General features: G+C 41.5%; 1 protein-coding gene across 1 annotated transcript in view; it reads right to left on the bottom strand.

Annotated features, from left to right (window-relative positions):
- The window catches only part of GLDC (glycine decarboxylase), a gene marked incomplete at both ends in the record, with an annotated part of 77,936 nt that extends 61,059 nt beyond the window's left edge, over positions 1-16,877 (bottom strand). The window contains 2 exons of the mRNA XM_084237774.1: positions 16,026-16,104; positions 16,623-16,877. Coding sequence (XP_084093900.1) covers positions 16,026-16,104; positions 16,623-16,877 — 334 coding nt within the window. The remainder of the gene's footprint in view (positions 1-16,025; positions 16,105-16,622) is intronic.
- Positions 16,878-17,128: the final 251 nt, after the last annotated feature.

Here is a 17,128-nt window from a genome sequence, read left to right as displayed (position 1 = left end):
TTCTTCCTTCATAATTCCACATAAGAGTCTTTCCAATGACAACTTCCTTATCACTGTGCCTAAAATATCAGGAATTTTTTGTACCAAATAATACACCAAATTAATACATTCTGATTGGAATAAGGCAATTTAGCTGTTAAATGCACTGCTAAGCCTAGGTTTTAATTCCCAATATTCATAAACTTTAACAAGAATTGGGAAAATGTCATTAGAATGGACAAGGAGGTTGTATGAATTAAGATGTTTGCTATACCTAGGCACACACATTTTCTCCACCCTTAATCTGTGACCACAAACATTCAGCCTTATGATTATTTCCCCATGATTTCATAGGAAAAAAATGTGTGTATATCTATATATACACATACACACACATACATATGCTTTGCTTTAGCTTCCTTGAAAATCTAAAAATATGATGCCTAGGTTTCCACAGAGTACATGTATTATTCTGCAACTTACATTTTTAAAAGAACAAATATAGATGCATGTGCTATATGCTAAGAGAATAGCTCTTGGATGGTTCAAGAAACTGATAGTGGAAAGGAGTCTTACTTTTCCCTGTTTATCTTTTAGTGCTTTTGACAAAAATTGTCAAAAATAACTATGTTTTGGACAATGTGCCCATGTGAATTTTTTAAAAGTTAAAAATGAAATTAAAATGTCATGTCCAGAATGAAATCCTGTGAAATGTGGGTGAAGACACCTGTCAGTCCCTCAACAGCTACTGTTCACAGAACTTTCCCTAAAGCCGAGCAGTCTAGCACAAGCAACCACTCACCCAGCATCAGAGGCCCCCACTTCCCAACCACCACCACCACCCCCTACCCTTTGTATGCTTGGCAAGCAACTCAGAAAAGGTCTCCAAGGAAATCATCAAGACTGAAAACCAACACACTCATATTTGAATTTGCCCAGAAAGGCCTCTTTCTGCCGGAGGCTGAAGGGAAAGCTGGGCTAGGATATGAAGATAGACATTCTCTGGGCATACTTTCCTTGCCAACATGCAGATTCTTGACCTCAAATCTGCTCAGGAAATCATGGGGTGGGGTCATGGATCTCAATCAAGATAAACAGACCATGAATGATACCATCTATCAGGAGCTTCTGAGTGGAGGGACTCCATGGTGGCTAAATCTCAGTGCCATCAAGCTATTGCCAGCCACTGCAGCACGTGTTCCATCCCCAGCCAGGGAGCTGACTCACATGGTGCAGCAGACTTCTCCTATCTCGCCTGCTGCTCCCCTCAACAGTGTATTTCAGTACATCCACCTGTTTTGCTCCCCATTCTGTCTTTGGTAAATCCTCTCACTCCCTGCACCTCTGGCCTAGAACCCAGTTCTTGTATACATAAGTAAATCTTAAAGATTGAGTGGAAATCAGAATTTGGACACAAAATTCCATGCTAATGCATAACCTTTCCTTAACATTATCTATCATATGCAGCCTCCTTCCTCCCCCATAACAGATGGCCTTAAACCTACCTACCCAGTCCATAAACTCTACCGTCTCTAATTTGTCAAGTTTGCTCTTTCAGCAAAAGAGGTTTTCACAAGCGAAGTCTATGATTCACAGAGTTTGCACATTCCAGGAAGACAAGATAATCCCTAATGACATGGGAATAATGACATGGGAACTCTTTGAATTGAAAACCCTTTGAAAATGGCAGAGGGTTGTACCCCATGTGGCAAAATGTGGTGGGGGCAGCACCACACAAACCTGGCCTGGGACTCTCACCCACCAGCACTCCCCTCTTCTACTCTAATCCTGCCAGGCTTGTCCTGTCTTTTTGTTCAAGTAACACCCTTCTTCACGCAGTCCCTCATGACCCCCAGGGCTTAAAGCCCTCCCCCCACCCCCCACTTGGGGACCTCCAGCAAAAGAAAGTGAGTGTGTGCAATCTGTTTCAGGTGGCCCCTTGGCCCCTGGTCTCCATGGGACTGAGCAGTCCCTGCAGCTTTTCCTGCTCACTCCACAGCTGCAACAGCTGTTGGAAAACTAGAATAGTGTCCCACAGCAGGGTAGTGGAGATGAAGGGTACAGTTATTTGCTCCTTGGTCTTGGCTCACACTACTTTCTGCTTCCTCGCCACCTCCTTTCACCCAATCTGTGAACGTTTTTTTAAAGATGTATACAGAAAAACACTGCAAGTCATAATATTTATCTGGAATTCCAGTTGACTTATGTAGTGCTCGCTTCGGCATCACATATTCCAGTTGACTTATGTAATCAGGCCAAATGGTTAGTTTGAAGTAAGAATCAGTGTGAAAATCCTGGCCTTTATTTGTTTTAATTCCTTGCTTCTCGAAAGGTACATTGTTACATCTAGCAGAGAAGGAACAAGAAAAGGGAGTATGTTCTAAGCATCCAACTCAAGTAAGTTATCATGCTTACAGGAAAGAGAATAGGCGTATAGAGAAATTTGTAGTCTAACCCAGAATCTGACCAACTAAATTATAATCTCTTTGTATTCAGGGGCAAAGCAGGTTGCTAGGCACATAGTAAATGCTCAGAAAATATAAGTAGTAGAGGGGCAATGTAGATTAGCCTGAATTTCCACATAGCATTAGTTCAATATTCACAATAATTACCCACCCATCAAAGCATCCATGATGCCAAATTAATGTACAAATTGTTCTCATTTAGTTCATGGGCTGCAGAGAAGCATTTATAAATGGAAACTAGAAGCTATTATGCAAGGTCTGTGAAATAATAGAGCAATAATTAATTACCATAATAATTTCAAATTTTCAGAACTATCACTTCCTTATTATTTAACTAATTAGTATGTTTATGATACAGATATTAGAATCTTCATTAAAATTCTCAGTTGTGGCCTCCCTGGTGGTGCAAGGGGTTAAGTCTCAGCACTATGAAGCTATCAGCAGCCACTGCAGCAAGAGTTCGATCCCTGGCCAGGCAGCTAACCCACATGGAGCAGCAGATCTCTCCTGTCTCGCCCACTACTCCCCTCAGCAGTGTCTTTCAGTAGATCTGCCTGTTCTGCTCCCCACTGTCTCTGGTGAATCCTCTCACACACACATCCTCACACCTCTGGCCTATACCCCAGCTCTTATATGCATAAATAAATAAAATAAATCTTAAAAATAAAATAAAATTCTCAGTTTGCATTTTTATAAAAATACCTTGGATTTAATAAGTAAACAAACCTGAGTAGTCAAAGTGAGGTAAAATAACTGATACCACATATAACAGAAATTTATTAAATTAAGGCACAGTGCCATTTGGTGGGTGGAGTGAGGACATAAGGAATAGGAGTTGATACACAGATGGCCCAACCACAGGCAGCTTTACAACCTTGTTGTCCATCACCTGCCCCAAAGCTCCTAAACTTACTGGTAGTAAAGCAGCTCAGGCCCTCACTCCCAACCCCATAAAGTGGTCACTGAGCTTCTATGTGGACAGTGTTGTCTCACCTCTCCCTCCCCATCTGGCCTGTGTTGATTACTAGACCTTGAAATACTTGGCACTTCACTTAGACAATCCTCAATCTCAACTAAACTGTCACATTTCTCTGTTTCTGTTCCCAGGTCACTACGTAGTGCTAGAATGAGGGGACCCTAACAGACTTTATCAATTTAAACCATTCAATCTCAGCAGGTCCCCCATGTAGGTTGATGTAGTTTCCTCACTAGCCAGATGCTCACAGTACTACTTTTGGAACTCTTCTCTAAGGTTCAGTCTCACCTTCCCTATTTACAATATTGAACAGATTATCAGACAGGTTGCCCCTCAATTCCTCTCACCTTGGAGTGTCCTTATGTTTTCCTATGGGCTTTCTTATTATGCTGAAGAAAGGGCCAAAATGACATTGGTGCCACAACCCACAATCCCCGGTAGAGAAGTTATCCTCCAGTCTCTTGGATTATGGCAGCTCAGACTACTTTCCCTCCCTCCTTTAACATCTTCCCAACATCCTGGGTTCCACTTTCTTCCCCACCCTTGGTTCCTAGGAAACTTTACTCATTCCCATGAATTCATTCAGAGAACTTACTAAACTGTAACTCTATCTTTTATCTCTCTTTTGAGATCTTGATTCAAATTTCCAACTTGAATTCAATTTTTCCAACAGTATATTCCATGAGGACCTCAAACTCAATTCTACCCCAACAAGATTTATGATCTCTCCTTCCTCTAGGACTCTCTTCTCTTGCTCTGTTAATGCCATCACCATCACCCTGAAACACCCAGCCTAAAAAATGATTGCCCTGCCTGCTACCCTTTTGTATCAACTACCATGTCTGTAGGAAAACCATACTTCCCATGGATTGCTCCCAGCCAATGGCAAAGCCCTCTAGCCCAGAGAACTAGTGCAGACTCATTCCTGCAAGACATGAACTCAGGCTATGGGTGACTTAGACTCACAAACTCCCACTTGGACCAACCAAAACTTTCTTAGATCTCTGTACTGCTGTAAGACTCTACCCAATCGTCCTCCTATCCCTGTTTCCTTTGAGCAGGGTCAGACCTGTATCATGGTCAAAAGACTGTACTGCCTTCTTCTGCTACCAAACCTGATAAATTTTTTGCATATTTAATATCATATTGGTGTCTGTTTCCTGGTACACTTGAACATTTAACATCTCACCTCAAAACGCTCCTCCCCAGTTGACCTCTTTGCCTCTGATCTTAGAGGTATTCTGCAAAACACATGTTGAATCATGTCACTTCTCCCTGAAATAATGGTTAATGTCTCCCTAATATGAAGAGGGAAACAAATTTCTTATCATGGCTCTAAGCCCTCCATACCTTGTTTGCCATCCCTCTCTACTTTAGGTTCTATGTAACAGACATGATCTACTCACTGCCCATCAAATAACTTGTATCATCACACTTCAGTGCCTCAGCTTATACCATAACCACAGTCAAAGTATTCACCCTATTTACAGACCTGTGGAGCTATGCAATATCAGTTGTAAACTATAGTCAGGGATCTATCTTTATCATCCTTTAATATCTCACTCTTCTATCCTCATTGCCTAAAGTAGTATCTTATCTTCCATGGAAGCCTCTGAAAGAGGAATGGAAACAGATGCTAGAAGATATACAAATAGATTGAGTGATAGTATACCACTACACCTCAGTGGTGACAAAGGTGAGTAGGTTGGGGAATTCAGTATATGGACAGATGGTCCTATGCACCTGGATAGTTCTGATTTATAGTCACTGTATAATACAGTATAACTGATTTTGATAGTACTGGATACTTGTTATAGTTGGATAAAATTCATCATAATTTAAGTTAAGAAGTATATGCTAGGGCCTCTCTGGTGGCGCAAGGGGTTAAAAACTGCTCTATGAAGTAATCCGCAGCCTCTGCAGCATGAGTTCAATCCCTGGCCAGCCAGAGAAACCGACATGGCGAAGCAGACCTCTCCTGTCTCGCTCGCTGCTCCCCTCAGCAGTGTGTTTCCGTCAGTCTGCCTGTTCTGTTCCCCACTCTGTCTCTGGTGGATCCTCTTCCCCCCTCAGTCTCTGGCCTATACCCCAGCTCTTATGTGCATAAATAAATAAATCTTTTAAAAATACAATCATACATAAATAAATAAAAAGAAGTATATGCTAATTTGGATGAATGTGATAGTTTTAAAAAAGTGTCTACAGGGCCTCCCGGGTGGCACAGTGGTTGAGCGCTGGGCTGCGAAGCTGCCCGCAGCCTCTGCAGAGCTGGTTCGATCCCTGGCCGCCGGCGAGGGTCCCACATGGCACTCAGACCTCTTCTGCTGTGCCCACTGCTCCCCTCAGCAGTGCACTTCGGTCCTTCTGCCTGTTCTGCTTCCCGGTCTGGCTCTGGTGAATTCTCTCACCCTCCCGCGCTTCTGACTGTACCCAGTGCTTGTATAAGTAAATAAATAAATCTTTTTTAAAAAATGTGTCTACAGAGGATTGTTAGGGCAATGAGACTATTGTGCATACTACAATGGTGGAAACATTTCATTATACAAGCATTTCATTACACAAATCCATAGACATACAACACCAAGAGTGAACCATAGTAAACTTTGGGTGACAATATTTCAATATAAGTTCATCTGTGGTAACAAAGGTACAAAAGGTGGGGTATGTTCATAATGGGGGAAAATTATATATATTTGGGGAGAGTGGTATATATATGGGGGAGAATGGGAACTCAGTTCCTTCCATTCTATTTTGCTGTGGACCTTGTTAAAAAAGAAGTAGGCATTCAAAATAGAATATTTTGTGCCAAGCACCAAGATTTAACTCCTAACCAAATTTTAGTTTCAGCCCCTCCCACGTGGTATTTTTAAGTCATTTGCTTTGGAATTTCCTGGTCGGCAAGGGTGAGGTAATCTACATGTGAGACCCCCAGCCTTCCCTTAGTAGAAGGTGGTTGTGCCTAAAATAAACTTTCTTTTCTTTTGCTAATAACCTGGACCCATCCTCTTTCATCTTGTACCATGCTTGCACCACCTTCTACTACATTGGAAGTTACCTAGTTCATGAATTGTTTACTAAAGCCAATAAGATCTCTAAATGTAGTCATAAGTGAATTGAGTGTTGTTAACAGACAACTGTTCTAAAAAATAAGGCCTATTAAAAATATATGTCCACAATTAGTTTTCTATTCCCCCCTTCAAAAGGTGGAATCTGGGCCTCACTGGTGGCACAAGGGATGAAGTCTCAGCACTACAAAGCTATCAGCAGCCACTACAGCATGAGTTCCATCCCCGGCCAGAGAGCTAACATTACCACAGGACACAGCAGACCTCTCCTGCCTGCCCACTGCACCCCTCAGCAGTGTATTTCAGTTGATCCATCTGTTCTGCTTCCCTCTCTGTCTCTGGTGAATCCTCTCACCCTCTAGCACCTCTGGCCTACACCCCAGCTCTTGTATAAATAAATAAATAAATAGATAGATAGATAGATAAATAAATAAATAAAAATCAATCTTAAAAAAAAGTGGAATGTAATTCCCCTTCCTTGAATTTGGGTCAAAATCAGTGACTCACTCTACTTACCCAATAGGATATGTTGTAAATGATGCTATAAGACTTCCAAGTCTAGGCTTCTGCCTCGCTTTCCTTTTCTCCTTGCTTCACTTGAATCACTGACTTGGGAATTTCAACTGCCATGCTGTGAGAACACACTAAAGACATCCAAACAATCTGTGGAGAGTCCCACTAATAGCCAGCAGCAACTTGCCAGCAATGAGTGGACGAGCCACCTTGGAAATAGATCCTCCAGCACTGGTTAAGCATCACCAATGTGACCTTTTAAGAGACTCTGAGCCAGAAACACACAACATAGCTGCCTGTGGGTTCCTGACCCACAGAAACTGAGAGGATAATAATGAAACCAGTCCCTCCAAAGCAGAAACCCATGTCGAATATAGGCCTACATTCTTTTTGAACATAGTTTAGCTAGCTATTAACCAAGTCTAACTTTCTGTTTTCCAGTCTGGCCAGTTAAATCAGATAACTATGACCACTTCACTATAAGACTAACCTGTTCTTCCCAAATAATTCTGCTTCTTCAAATAAAGAAAATCTAGCAAGCAGGATCCAGTGCTTTGTCTACCAGGTGCCCACGCATCAGAAGAATTTGACTACCAGTCCATATCTTTAACTATACAAAAGCCCACCACCATCAACGACCTTCCTTCAGATAACTCTGACCTTCCTTCAGATAACTCTGCATTCTTCTATCCTCCTACCCACTTTGCTCAATGATCTCCAGTCACATCCAAATTCCTGTGCCCCCAGACAATGGAATTCAACTCTTTTGTTCTCCCATGGCCCAATCCTAAATATAATATAAGCCCATTACCCCAGCTTTTCAGGAAAGTAGATTCCAGTCTTAGGGTTCCAACTGTTCCAATTCTGCATTAAAGTCTTCTTTTCCCAGACCTGAGAAGCATATCTTTGGTGTTCATGTCCATGGGGTAGATGAACCCTTGATTTCTCCCTAACAAAACTGGACACCCTAGGTGGAATCTACTGTTCAAGCAGGGTAAGGGCTCTCTGCTCTGACCCTGAAGTGCCTACCCAGACTTTTTTTCTCAGAGACTTGATTGCTAAGTACCCTGTAGCTCTTATCCTATGTCCCAAACCTGTTCCACACATTTTTGTTTGGAAAGTAATCAATTTGCTTGTTATCCTGTTTTGTTTATTGGTCTCTAAGGACTGTAGATTGGAGTTCCACGCTAAAGAGAGATCCTGACTGGTTAATGCCCCAATCCTGAGTTTGAGCACCAGGAAAATTCTGAGGTTTGAGTCCCAAATAGTCCAGTACAAGTATGGTTTAATCTGTGTAAATTATTTTGTATTATTTCTATGTGTGTATGTTTGTCCTGTATATTTGACTGAATTTGGCTGTTAGGAGTCAATTCCTTTGGTAATCAAAAGCATGGCCATAGATATGCAGATGAAGAGAGAACTGCAGAAATTACAAGGGGCTCTTTGAATGCCTATGTCTCAGTTGGTTGTTTTTAAATTGTTTAATGACTGAGATTTGATATTTAAAAAATAATAGGACACGAAACAGCAAGCCAGCACCATCAGACAGAAATGGAATTTCATGGGTAGGACCTTTTGCGCCCCACCACTCAGTAGGAAATGTTCCTCACCATTTGGCCAGCAGAAATACACCTACTAAGCAGGGCCACTGGAAAGTAGAATGCTTCAGCTATACCAAGCAGGGGAGAGGGGAAAAACCTCATTAGCCAGCTGTCTATCAGATGCTGCAGCATGTTGATGAAAAGGACTGCTAAGGTCCCAGACTCCAATGAACACAGTAGACCCAAATATATCTTTCACAAAAGATTGATTGCATGGGGGTAAATTTGCTTCTGAAAAAGACATTTATAAGTAAACTACTCTCCGTAAGGGTCTCTTCCAGGAAGACCAAATCTCCTCTCTTTTCCATGGAAAAAAGAAAAAACTTTAAATCTGTATACATTTTGTTCACTGTGCCTTCCCAAACAATGAATTTTCCCTCCTCTCCCCACCACTGTGTTTATTTGCCAGTGTAGAAGACCCCAGGTTTGGGGTTTCTTTTGTGCCCCAATAATTAATGTTCATTGGTATTTCAAACCCTTAAATTTTGCAGTAATTTCTTATATAGCCAGAAATAATAAAATGGATTTTCAAAAGAGTGAATTTTTAAGTACTGTTAAATAACTTCACCTATATAAAATCTTTGATGATTACTGTCTAAATTTCATAATCTTTAACAAGATAAAAACAAGAGGGAAAAAGTGGATCTACATTTTATGTTCTTTGTCCTAATCATATAACCTATTGGGTAACTCATCATGGTATGTCAGCATATTTGTATCTTTTGTATGATATTTATAAAGGCTGTGACTTCTAGTTTGTTCTAATTTTAAAAGTGGAAAACTGATTATTTTTAGAACTCACCTCTTTTAAATATTTGCCTCTTCACATTTATCAAGAGATATTCCTACAAAGTTATATGAAAGATCACTGTGGTATAAGAAATATTTTTGTTTTTACTTTGGAATTTTCTGAGCAATAGGTGTATCTTTTGTTATTCATAAGAAGCCCTTTAGAGCTTATGCTGATGAAATGACTTAGGGTGGGGGGCCTTAAACAGTTTTTATATGGGCTAGTCAAAGAAGAGGACAGGAATTTTCAGCCCCACCCACTGATCTCCAGGAAGAAGATGAGGGAGGGGCTGCAGATTAAACTAAAACTCTTGAACAGTGAGAGTTTATGGGCTTTTGGGACTGTGAATGCACCAAGCATAGGGATGGATGACCCACCCTAGGTCCACAGGAATAGTTGCTCCTTGCTCAGAATCCTTTTGGACCTCGCCCTCACCTGGGTTTTCATCTGAATCTTTTACTGTATCTTTATCATAAACTGCTAAACATAAACCACCTCCTTGGTGGCCTAGGGGTTAAGTCTCAGCACAATCATTGTTACAGCCTGAGTTTGAGATCCAGCCAGGCAGCTAACCCACATATGGCAAAGCAGACCTCTTCTGTCTTGCCCACTGCTCTTCTTAGCAGTATAGTTCAGTAAATCCACCTGTTCTGCTCCCTACTCTGTTCTGGTGAATTGTCTCACTCCCACCACCACCCCTCTGACTTATACCCCAGTTCTTCTATGCAAAAATAAAATAAAATTAAATTAAAAGATGGTAATCATAAATAAAGTTTTCTGAACGGCTCTATTGAGTCTGAGGGAGTCATGTGAACTTCCAGTTTATAGCGGGTAGATCAGTACACAGTTGAGAACCTGGACTTGATTTTAGCATCTGAAATGGGAGCAGCGTTGTGGGACAAGTCCTTAACCTATAGGAGCTGATGATCTCTCCAGATGATAGTGTGAAAATTGAGTAAAATTGTAGGACACTCAATTTGTCCACTGAGAATTAGAGAATTGCTTGGTGGTGTTGGAAAACATTCCAGCACCTCATCTCGCTGCCCTACCCCATGACAGCATGGGAAGGCAGCAATACTCAGCTACTTCCCTAGCATTGCATTTTGCCATTTTCTTTTCTCAGTCAAGGTACTGACTTTATTTCTTTTGAATTTTTTCACTCTCGTAATATATTTACACACCAAAAAAAAAGTTTTAACACTTATCTCAACCCTTTACTCTGTCCCAGAAATCCCTACTTCCTCAACCAGTTTTATATCATTTCTCATCTCAAAGCATTTAATCCATAGCTCTCATGGATTAGGGTGGGGGGCCTTAAAAACAGTTTCAGTATGGGCTGGTCAAAGGAGAGGGTTGGAATTCTCAGTCCCATCCACTGATCTCCAGGAAGGAGATAAGGGAGAGGCTTTTTAATTTTGCAACTTAGTTTTTATTAAGAAGATATAAGTTCCTTGAGATAATGATAGTTATCCCAAATATTTATCCTCACAGTGCCTTGCACATAGTAGATGGTCCATAAATATTTAACAATGTAGGCACAGGTCGACAGTCCAAGATATCAGTCAGATCAGCAGATGTGTAACTAACAAGAATAAGTATAACTAACAAAAATATAAAGACTAGACAGATTCTGTTGTGAGAAACTAAATTAACAAAGGCAGGCCATATATAGCCACAGAACTTCCACCCACATCGGCAGTATCCTGCTCAGGAAACCAATCCAAGTATCAACAATAAACTAACCTGGAAGACAGTCTGCTAAAATTAGACTTGTAAAAAGTAATATTCCTATCATGAATGAATTCAGAAAACTGCACAATAACTTCTTAATAATTGTCCTAAAATGCCAGGACCTGATTAACAACACCTTCCCTAAATTTGGTCCCTGCTTCCAATTTAGGACCAAACACACCCCTAGTCGCACAGGATGCACCTTTTCTAGTTAGCCCACCCACAGAGTGTCCATATCAATAGCCTCCATTATGCTCCAAAGAGGACATACCTGAAAACTTAACTTATTCCAGTATAAAGTTCTCCCAGTCCTCTGCCAAAAGAAAAGATTTACTCCCTTGCCATAACAAGTTCAGAATAAATTTTGCCTTTTCGTTTGGTTTGTTTGTGTAAATTTCCATGATTGTATGACATGCCATTAGAATAAGCCTCATTAAAGATGAAACAATAATTCATATAAGCTGGGAACTAAAGGAACCAGGAATGACCAAGAAAGAACATGTCATAAACTGAGGATCCTATAGGCTGAACCTGATGACAGACATGAGCTAGTTGAAAGACACTAATGTCCATAGCCTAGGGAACAGCTGTGCTATCTGCCCTTGAGGTCAGTTCAGGAGCATTCCTAACCCCACTTGGAGTCACCACCTTCGCAGTCACCACCTGCAGCTGTGTTACACAACACCTCCTGCAGCTCACTGGCCTCCATTAACCATTTATTAAAACTCACTCTAAAAATGTGGCTTAGAACATTAAGTTCTCACAAATCCATCAAAAATCTCTTTCTAAAAAAAAAAAAATCTCTTTCTGCAGCTCCACTGCCTGGTTCTGGCAGAATGATTTGCATATTAAAGAGACTAGGTTCTCCTCTCTCTTCCTAAACATGCTCACAATGAGCCATGTACAATTTTGTGCAGACTTAAAACCCTGCAGTTTCTGTGAAGTTATGACTTAAGTTAGTTTGGTTAATGAGATGACTTCACTGAAAGTACTACACAAGTGAGGAAACCATAACTAAAAATGGTTGGCTTTACTCAAAAACAAAGTAGTTTTAAATTTTCTATTAATTAGAAAAGAACACATAGTTACTATAGAAAAATTTGAAAAGCAAATAAAAAGAAAGCTAAAATCACCTAAAATGGCACTATGTAAAGAAATGAATGTTCCCATTAACATATAACTTTGTAGTCTTTTTTTCTGTGTGTGTGTGTGTGTTCATGTGGGGAAAGGGAGACTCACTTGAACAGGTTGAAACTGATCTGGCTTTGAACTGAGTAACTTTGCAAGTTTCTCTGAAATATGACTTACTGATCAACCAACTGTTAATGAAGGTATTCTTTCAAGGTACTTCCTTGAAGTATACCAGGGCAGGGAAGCATCCTGCACAACAGAGAAACCATCTGCACTTCTCTGATTCTGTCCACGCACACTGACCCCTCTGCCTGAAGAAGCCTCCCTTAGTCCTGTCTGACAGAGCATCACAGCATATCCTTCAATATCCAGGCCTAGCTCTATGACTCTTACCCCTTCCCTCACCCTGGCAGCTGGCCTTAGTGTTCCCACACCTGTGTGCTTAGCATGTGGTCATATTTCCACTGGCAAAGTGGCAAATGGCTGAGTGATCACAGTGTGATTGGGTTTCTGTGATCTGTACACCTGGTGGTTCAGAACAGTTAGGACAGTAGTTTCTACTTAGTACACCCACCCCTTGCAAAGGATACCATGAAGATAGTGTAGACTAGTGGTTGAGCGTGGACTGTGGAGGTGGACTATCTGGCTTTAAATTCTATCCCCACTGCTTACCAGCTGTGACCTTGGACTCATTAGTTACCCTCTGTGTGTCATGGTTTCTTTATCTTAAAACAAAGATAATGGTACATCGGTGGGCTATTGGTGGAAAGGCTGTACCCTAAGTGGAACAATAACTATAGAAAGATGGCCTCGATGCAAGAAAATAAAAAAATTTAAAAAAAAAATAATGTTACTTACCTTGCAGGGTTGAAATAAGGATTAAAAAATTAATCCACAAAGAGCACTTTTTAAAAGTTAAAAGAATGGGGCCTCCCTGGTGGTGCAAGAGTTTACGTACCAGCACTATCAAGCTATCCCAGCCACAGTGGCATGAGTTCCATCCCCAGCCACGGAGCTCACCCACATGGCACAGCAGACCTCTCCTGTCTAGCCTGATGTTCCCCTCAGCACTGTATTTCAGAAGATCTTCTTCCTGTTCTGCTCCCTACTCTGTCTCTGACGAATCCTCTCACTGCCTCCCACCTCTGGCTTACACCCCAATTCTTGTATTCATAAATAAAAATAAATCTTAAAAAATAAAATTAAAAAAAGTCCTGTACATGATAAGCACTACATAAATGTTTGATATTACTAAATTTTGCAAAAGAACTAACACAATTATCTCCATGTGACTTACAGATCTTACAATCCCCTTTTTACTCAGCATTGAGAGCACTGAAGACTCACATTAGTCTTAGTTGCAATTTTCTATGTACACAGAAACAAGTATTTGGCCCAGCATTCCTCTCTGACTACAATGGTACACAGGCATTTTCTTAAAACTATACTGGGATAATGCTGCCTACTATTAAATGGAAATGCTGCCAGTGGACAGACATTCTAAGCACCAACTTGCTGTCTCCACATGAAGAATACTCATTAACCATGACAAGTGCACACCTCAGAGTAAAACATTGATGACTTTCTGACTACTTGTCCTACCCCATCTCCCCCAGTTCATTAGCAAGCTCTTTGGAGAGTCAGTCAACTTCAGTTCAAGGAGGGGGTGACCTCTGACTGTGCAATATTTTCTCTGAGTCACCTCAGACTAACCAGATGGAACTAGCCCAAAATCTCACACAGCTGCTGAGTTTAAAGTTTACACTCAAGTTGCTAATTACTTATCAGGAGCACAATTACAACACAAAAGAAGTGGAATCTTGCAGTGTTCAATTAATTCAGCTGGAAATGAATAGCTGAACTAAAAAATGATAGACAACTTAAACACATTTCCTAGGCTCTATGAAGATGCTAAAGGATAAGATGCTAAAATAAAACACATTATTTTAGAGTATATTGCAACAAGGGTTAGCTATCTGATTTTGAGTCTCAGGAAGGGATTTACTTGCTCAAATATTCACCTAAGGTTTGCTATAAAAATATACAGCTCTTCTTCCATATGATCCAGCAATTCCACTCCTAGGTATTTACCCAAAGGACACAGAAACATCAATTCCAAAGAACACCTGCACCCCTATGTTTATAGCAGCACTGTTTACAATAGCTAAGCTTTGGAAACAGCCCAAATGCCCAAAAATAGATGACTGGATCAAGAAGATGTGGTACATATATACCATGGAATATTACTCAGCATTCAAAAAAGATAAACACATGCAATTTGCAGCAACATGGATGGCGCTGGAAGGGATCATGCTCAGCGAAATAAGCCAAAAAGAAAAAGAAAAATACCGGATGGTCTCACTCATAGCAGGAATCTAGAAAACTTAAATAAGGGATCAGGAAAATGAATAACTATAAGAAAGTGAAAATCAAAATCAACAAAAAACTATGAACCAGAGACACTTTTTTGGGGGTGGGGGCCGGGAGGGGAGGGATTGGGGTCAGAATGGGGCATGTGCAGTTGTATGGGGGAATATAAAAATAAAATTTATTATTTAAAAAAAATAAATAAATAAATAAATAAAAATAAGGTTAAAAAATATATATATATACAGCTCTTCACTCTTTAAACATCCAATAAATCAGCATCCTGATTTCCTAAAATTGAATTAGATGAATCTTTTGGTTACCTTAGGTCTTAATCAGTTCTATACAACATAATGCAGATTTTCTTTTAAGAGCAAGATCCCTGCCATCTCATCAAGGATATGGTTCAGATTTGGAACTAAAAAGAAAGCAGTACTCAACAAAACGTAAGGTACAGCATTAGCCAGTTGGAACTGGACTGGCTATATATTTTCTCTACCTTAAAACAAAATCAACTTTGTCATCAGCTTATCCTTCGCATCTTAAAACCTAAAACAAAACAAAATGGCCACCTTTACTTCGCTTGATTCCACAAGTAAAAGAGATTGTATCTCTACAATTCAAAACCAAATGACTAGATGAGATTTCTTTTTTAAGAGCTCTTCAGCTCTGCCTATTCTGCCTTGACTTGTGTATTCAGTCTGTGGATGTCAAATACTCATATGAAAACACCTCTGAACCATAGTCTCCAACGATTAAAAACATTTTTAATATAAAATAAAATTTAAGGTCTATGAACAAACTAAAGCATACTTAACCAAGCATGACCCTTATTTGTGTTTTTCTATGAAAATCGTTCAGATCTTAAAAATAACTACTGCCTTTCAAAAGGTTTAAATAATAAAATTTGGATGTAAAATATGTGAACAATTTGAAGTTATTGTGGTATAAAGAAACTTGGGAGGCTCTCTGTCCATGTTCCTTACTGGCTGGTAGCATGGCCTTAAGCAATTTTTTCCTTTATTGAATCTCTTTCCTGATCTGCAAAAAAAGTGATGACACCCCCACCCCCCACCCCAAAGGATGAGAGGACCATGGCAGTGACTGGTGCCTGGGAAGGGGTTGGGGAATTCTCCAAGTGTTAGTACTCCTGTTTTCCCGGGGAGCCTTGTTGGACTCCTGGAGTCCTGAGATACAGATGCTGAAAGGCACTGCAGGTACTCTATCCTAAGAGAATCTGGAAACTAAACATACCATCCTCTCCCGCTACTCTTACCTGCCGATGTTTTATTTTAATAAACATTCCCTGTTCCCAGCAAGTCTAACCCAGAGCTGGACCTACAGAGAACAGAGAACACAAATAGGCCAGAGGAAGTGGAGTCTAAAGGAGATCTCCGGGACACTTACAAACAGGGTCTTCCATTTTCAAGGGTCTTTTCAAGCGGATGCTGGCTGGTATCGTCTTGTCGATCAGTTCTTCAATGCTCTAAAATTAAAACCAAGTCCGTGAAAACTAAAGGCAGAGGAAAGTGCTTCTGAGTTAAAAGAGTCACTTCTGCGTTTTGCACCTACAAAGGCTTGTGGGAACCTCATTTAAACTGCCCAATTAAGGTTTCTTTTTAAAAAGAAAAGAACAACCATGAGCAAACCAGAAATCACTCGGAGGAAAGAAAATAATGAAGCGGGAAGTGATTCGATCACTCCGGAGACAATCGGATAAGCAAGGAGATCCCCATCTTGCAAAGTTAGGGCTCATCAGCAGGGCGGCTTGGGTTGAAAAACATACTGTTTTCAGGCTCAACGAGAGTGTAGGAGAAATTGAGCGAGCGGGAGAAAGCTGAGGAACCCGGACCAAGAGCTCGGATTTGCTTCCACCCCAGGGCGGGGAAACTGGGCTGGGGGGTCGCACCACAAGCAGAGCTCGGGGAGGGGGCAGGGAGGCCACTCCGGCAGACCCCGGCCGGGAGGGAGTGAGGCCCGAGAGGGCCAGGTGGGATTCCTTACCGTGAGCCCCAGGGCCTGTAGCATCTCCCTCTGGTCTTTGTCCCCAGGGCCGATGTGCCTCCGAGCAAAGTCGTCGTGTCGAGGCAGAAGGCGCTCGAGGAGGCGCGAGGCCCCAGTCCCGCCGCTGTCCCCACCGCCGCTCTTGCTGTCACGGCCGCCAGACGCCCAGCGCGGTCCCACGCCTCCAAGGACACGGCGGCGGCCCCCAACTCCGCAACCCAGACGCATCCCCCAGGCCCTGGCGCAAGTCTGCATGGTCGCAACTACAGTTCTCTGCTCTGGCCGGCGAGGATCAGCCGCGCTCCCGGTCCCTCTTCTACTCGCAGTGCCGAGGGAGGAAGCTGCGTCTGCCTGGAGCCACCCGTTGGACTACTAGTGGGACAGATGAATGGATGGTTGGAAGCAATGAATGGGCGCCGCGCTCTATGTTCTCGCAAAGTTGTTGCTCCACGCGAGGCACCTGCTCCGCACACTTTAAGCGGCTCCCCGGGGGCGGGCAGTGGGAT

The sequence above is a fragment of the Talpa europaea genome (genome assembly GCF_964194135.1).
Source record: "Talpa europaea genome assembly, chromosome: 7".
Taxonomy (NCBI): domain Eukaryota; kingdom Metazoa; phylum Chordata; class Mammalia; order Eulipotyphla; family Talpidae; genus Talpa; species Talpa europaea.
Note: the sequence above shows the minus strand (reverse complement) of the source record. Positions and strands in the feature narration are given on the sequence as shown.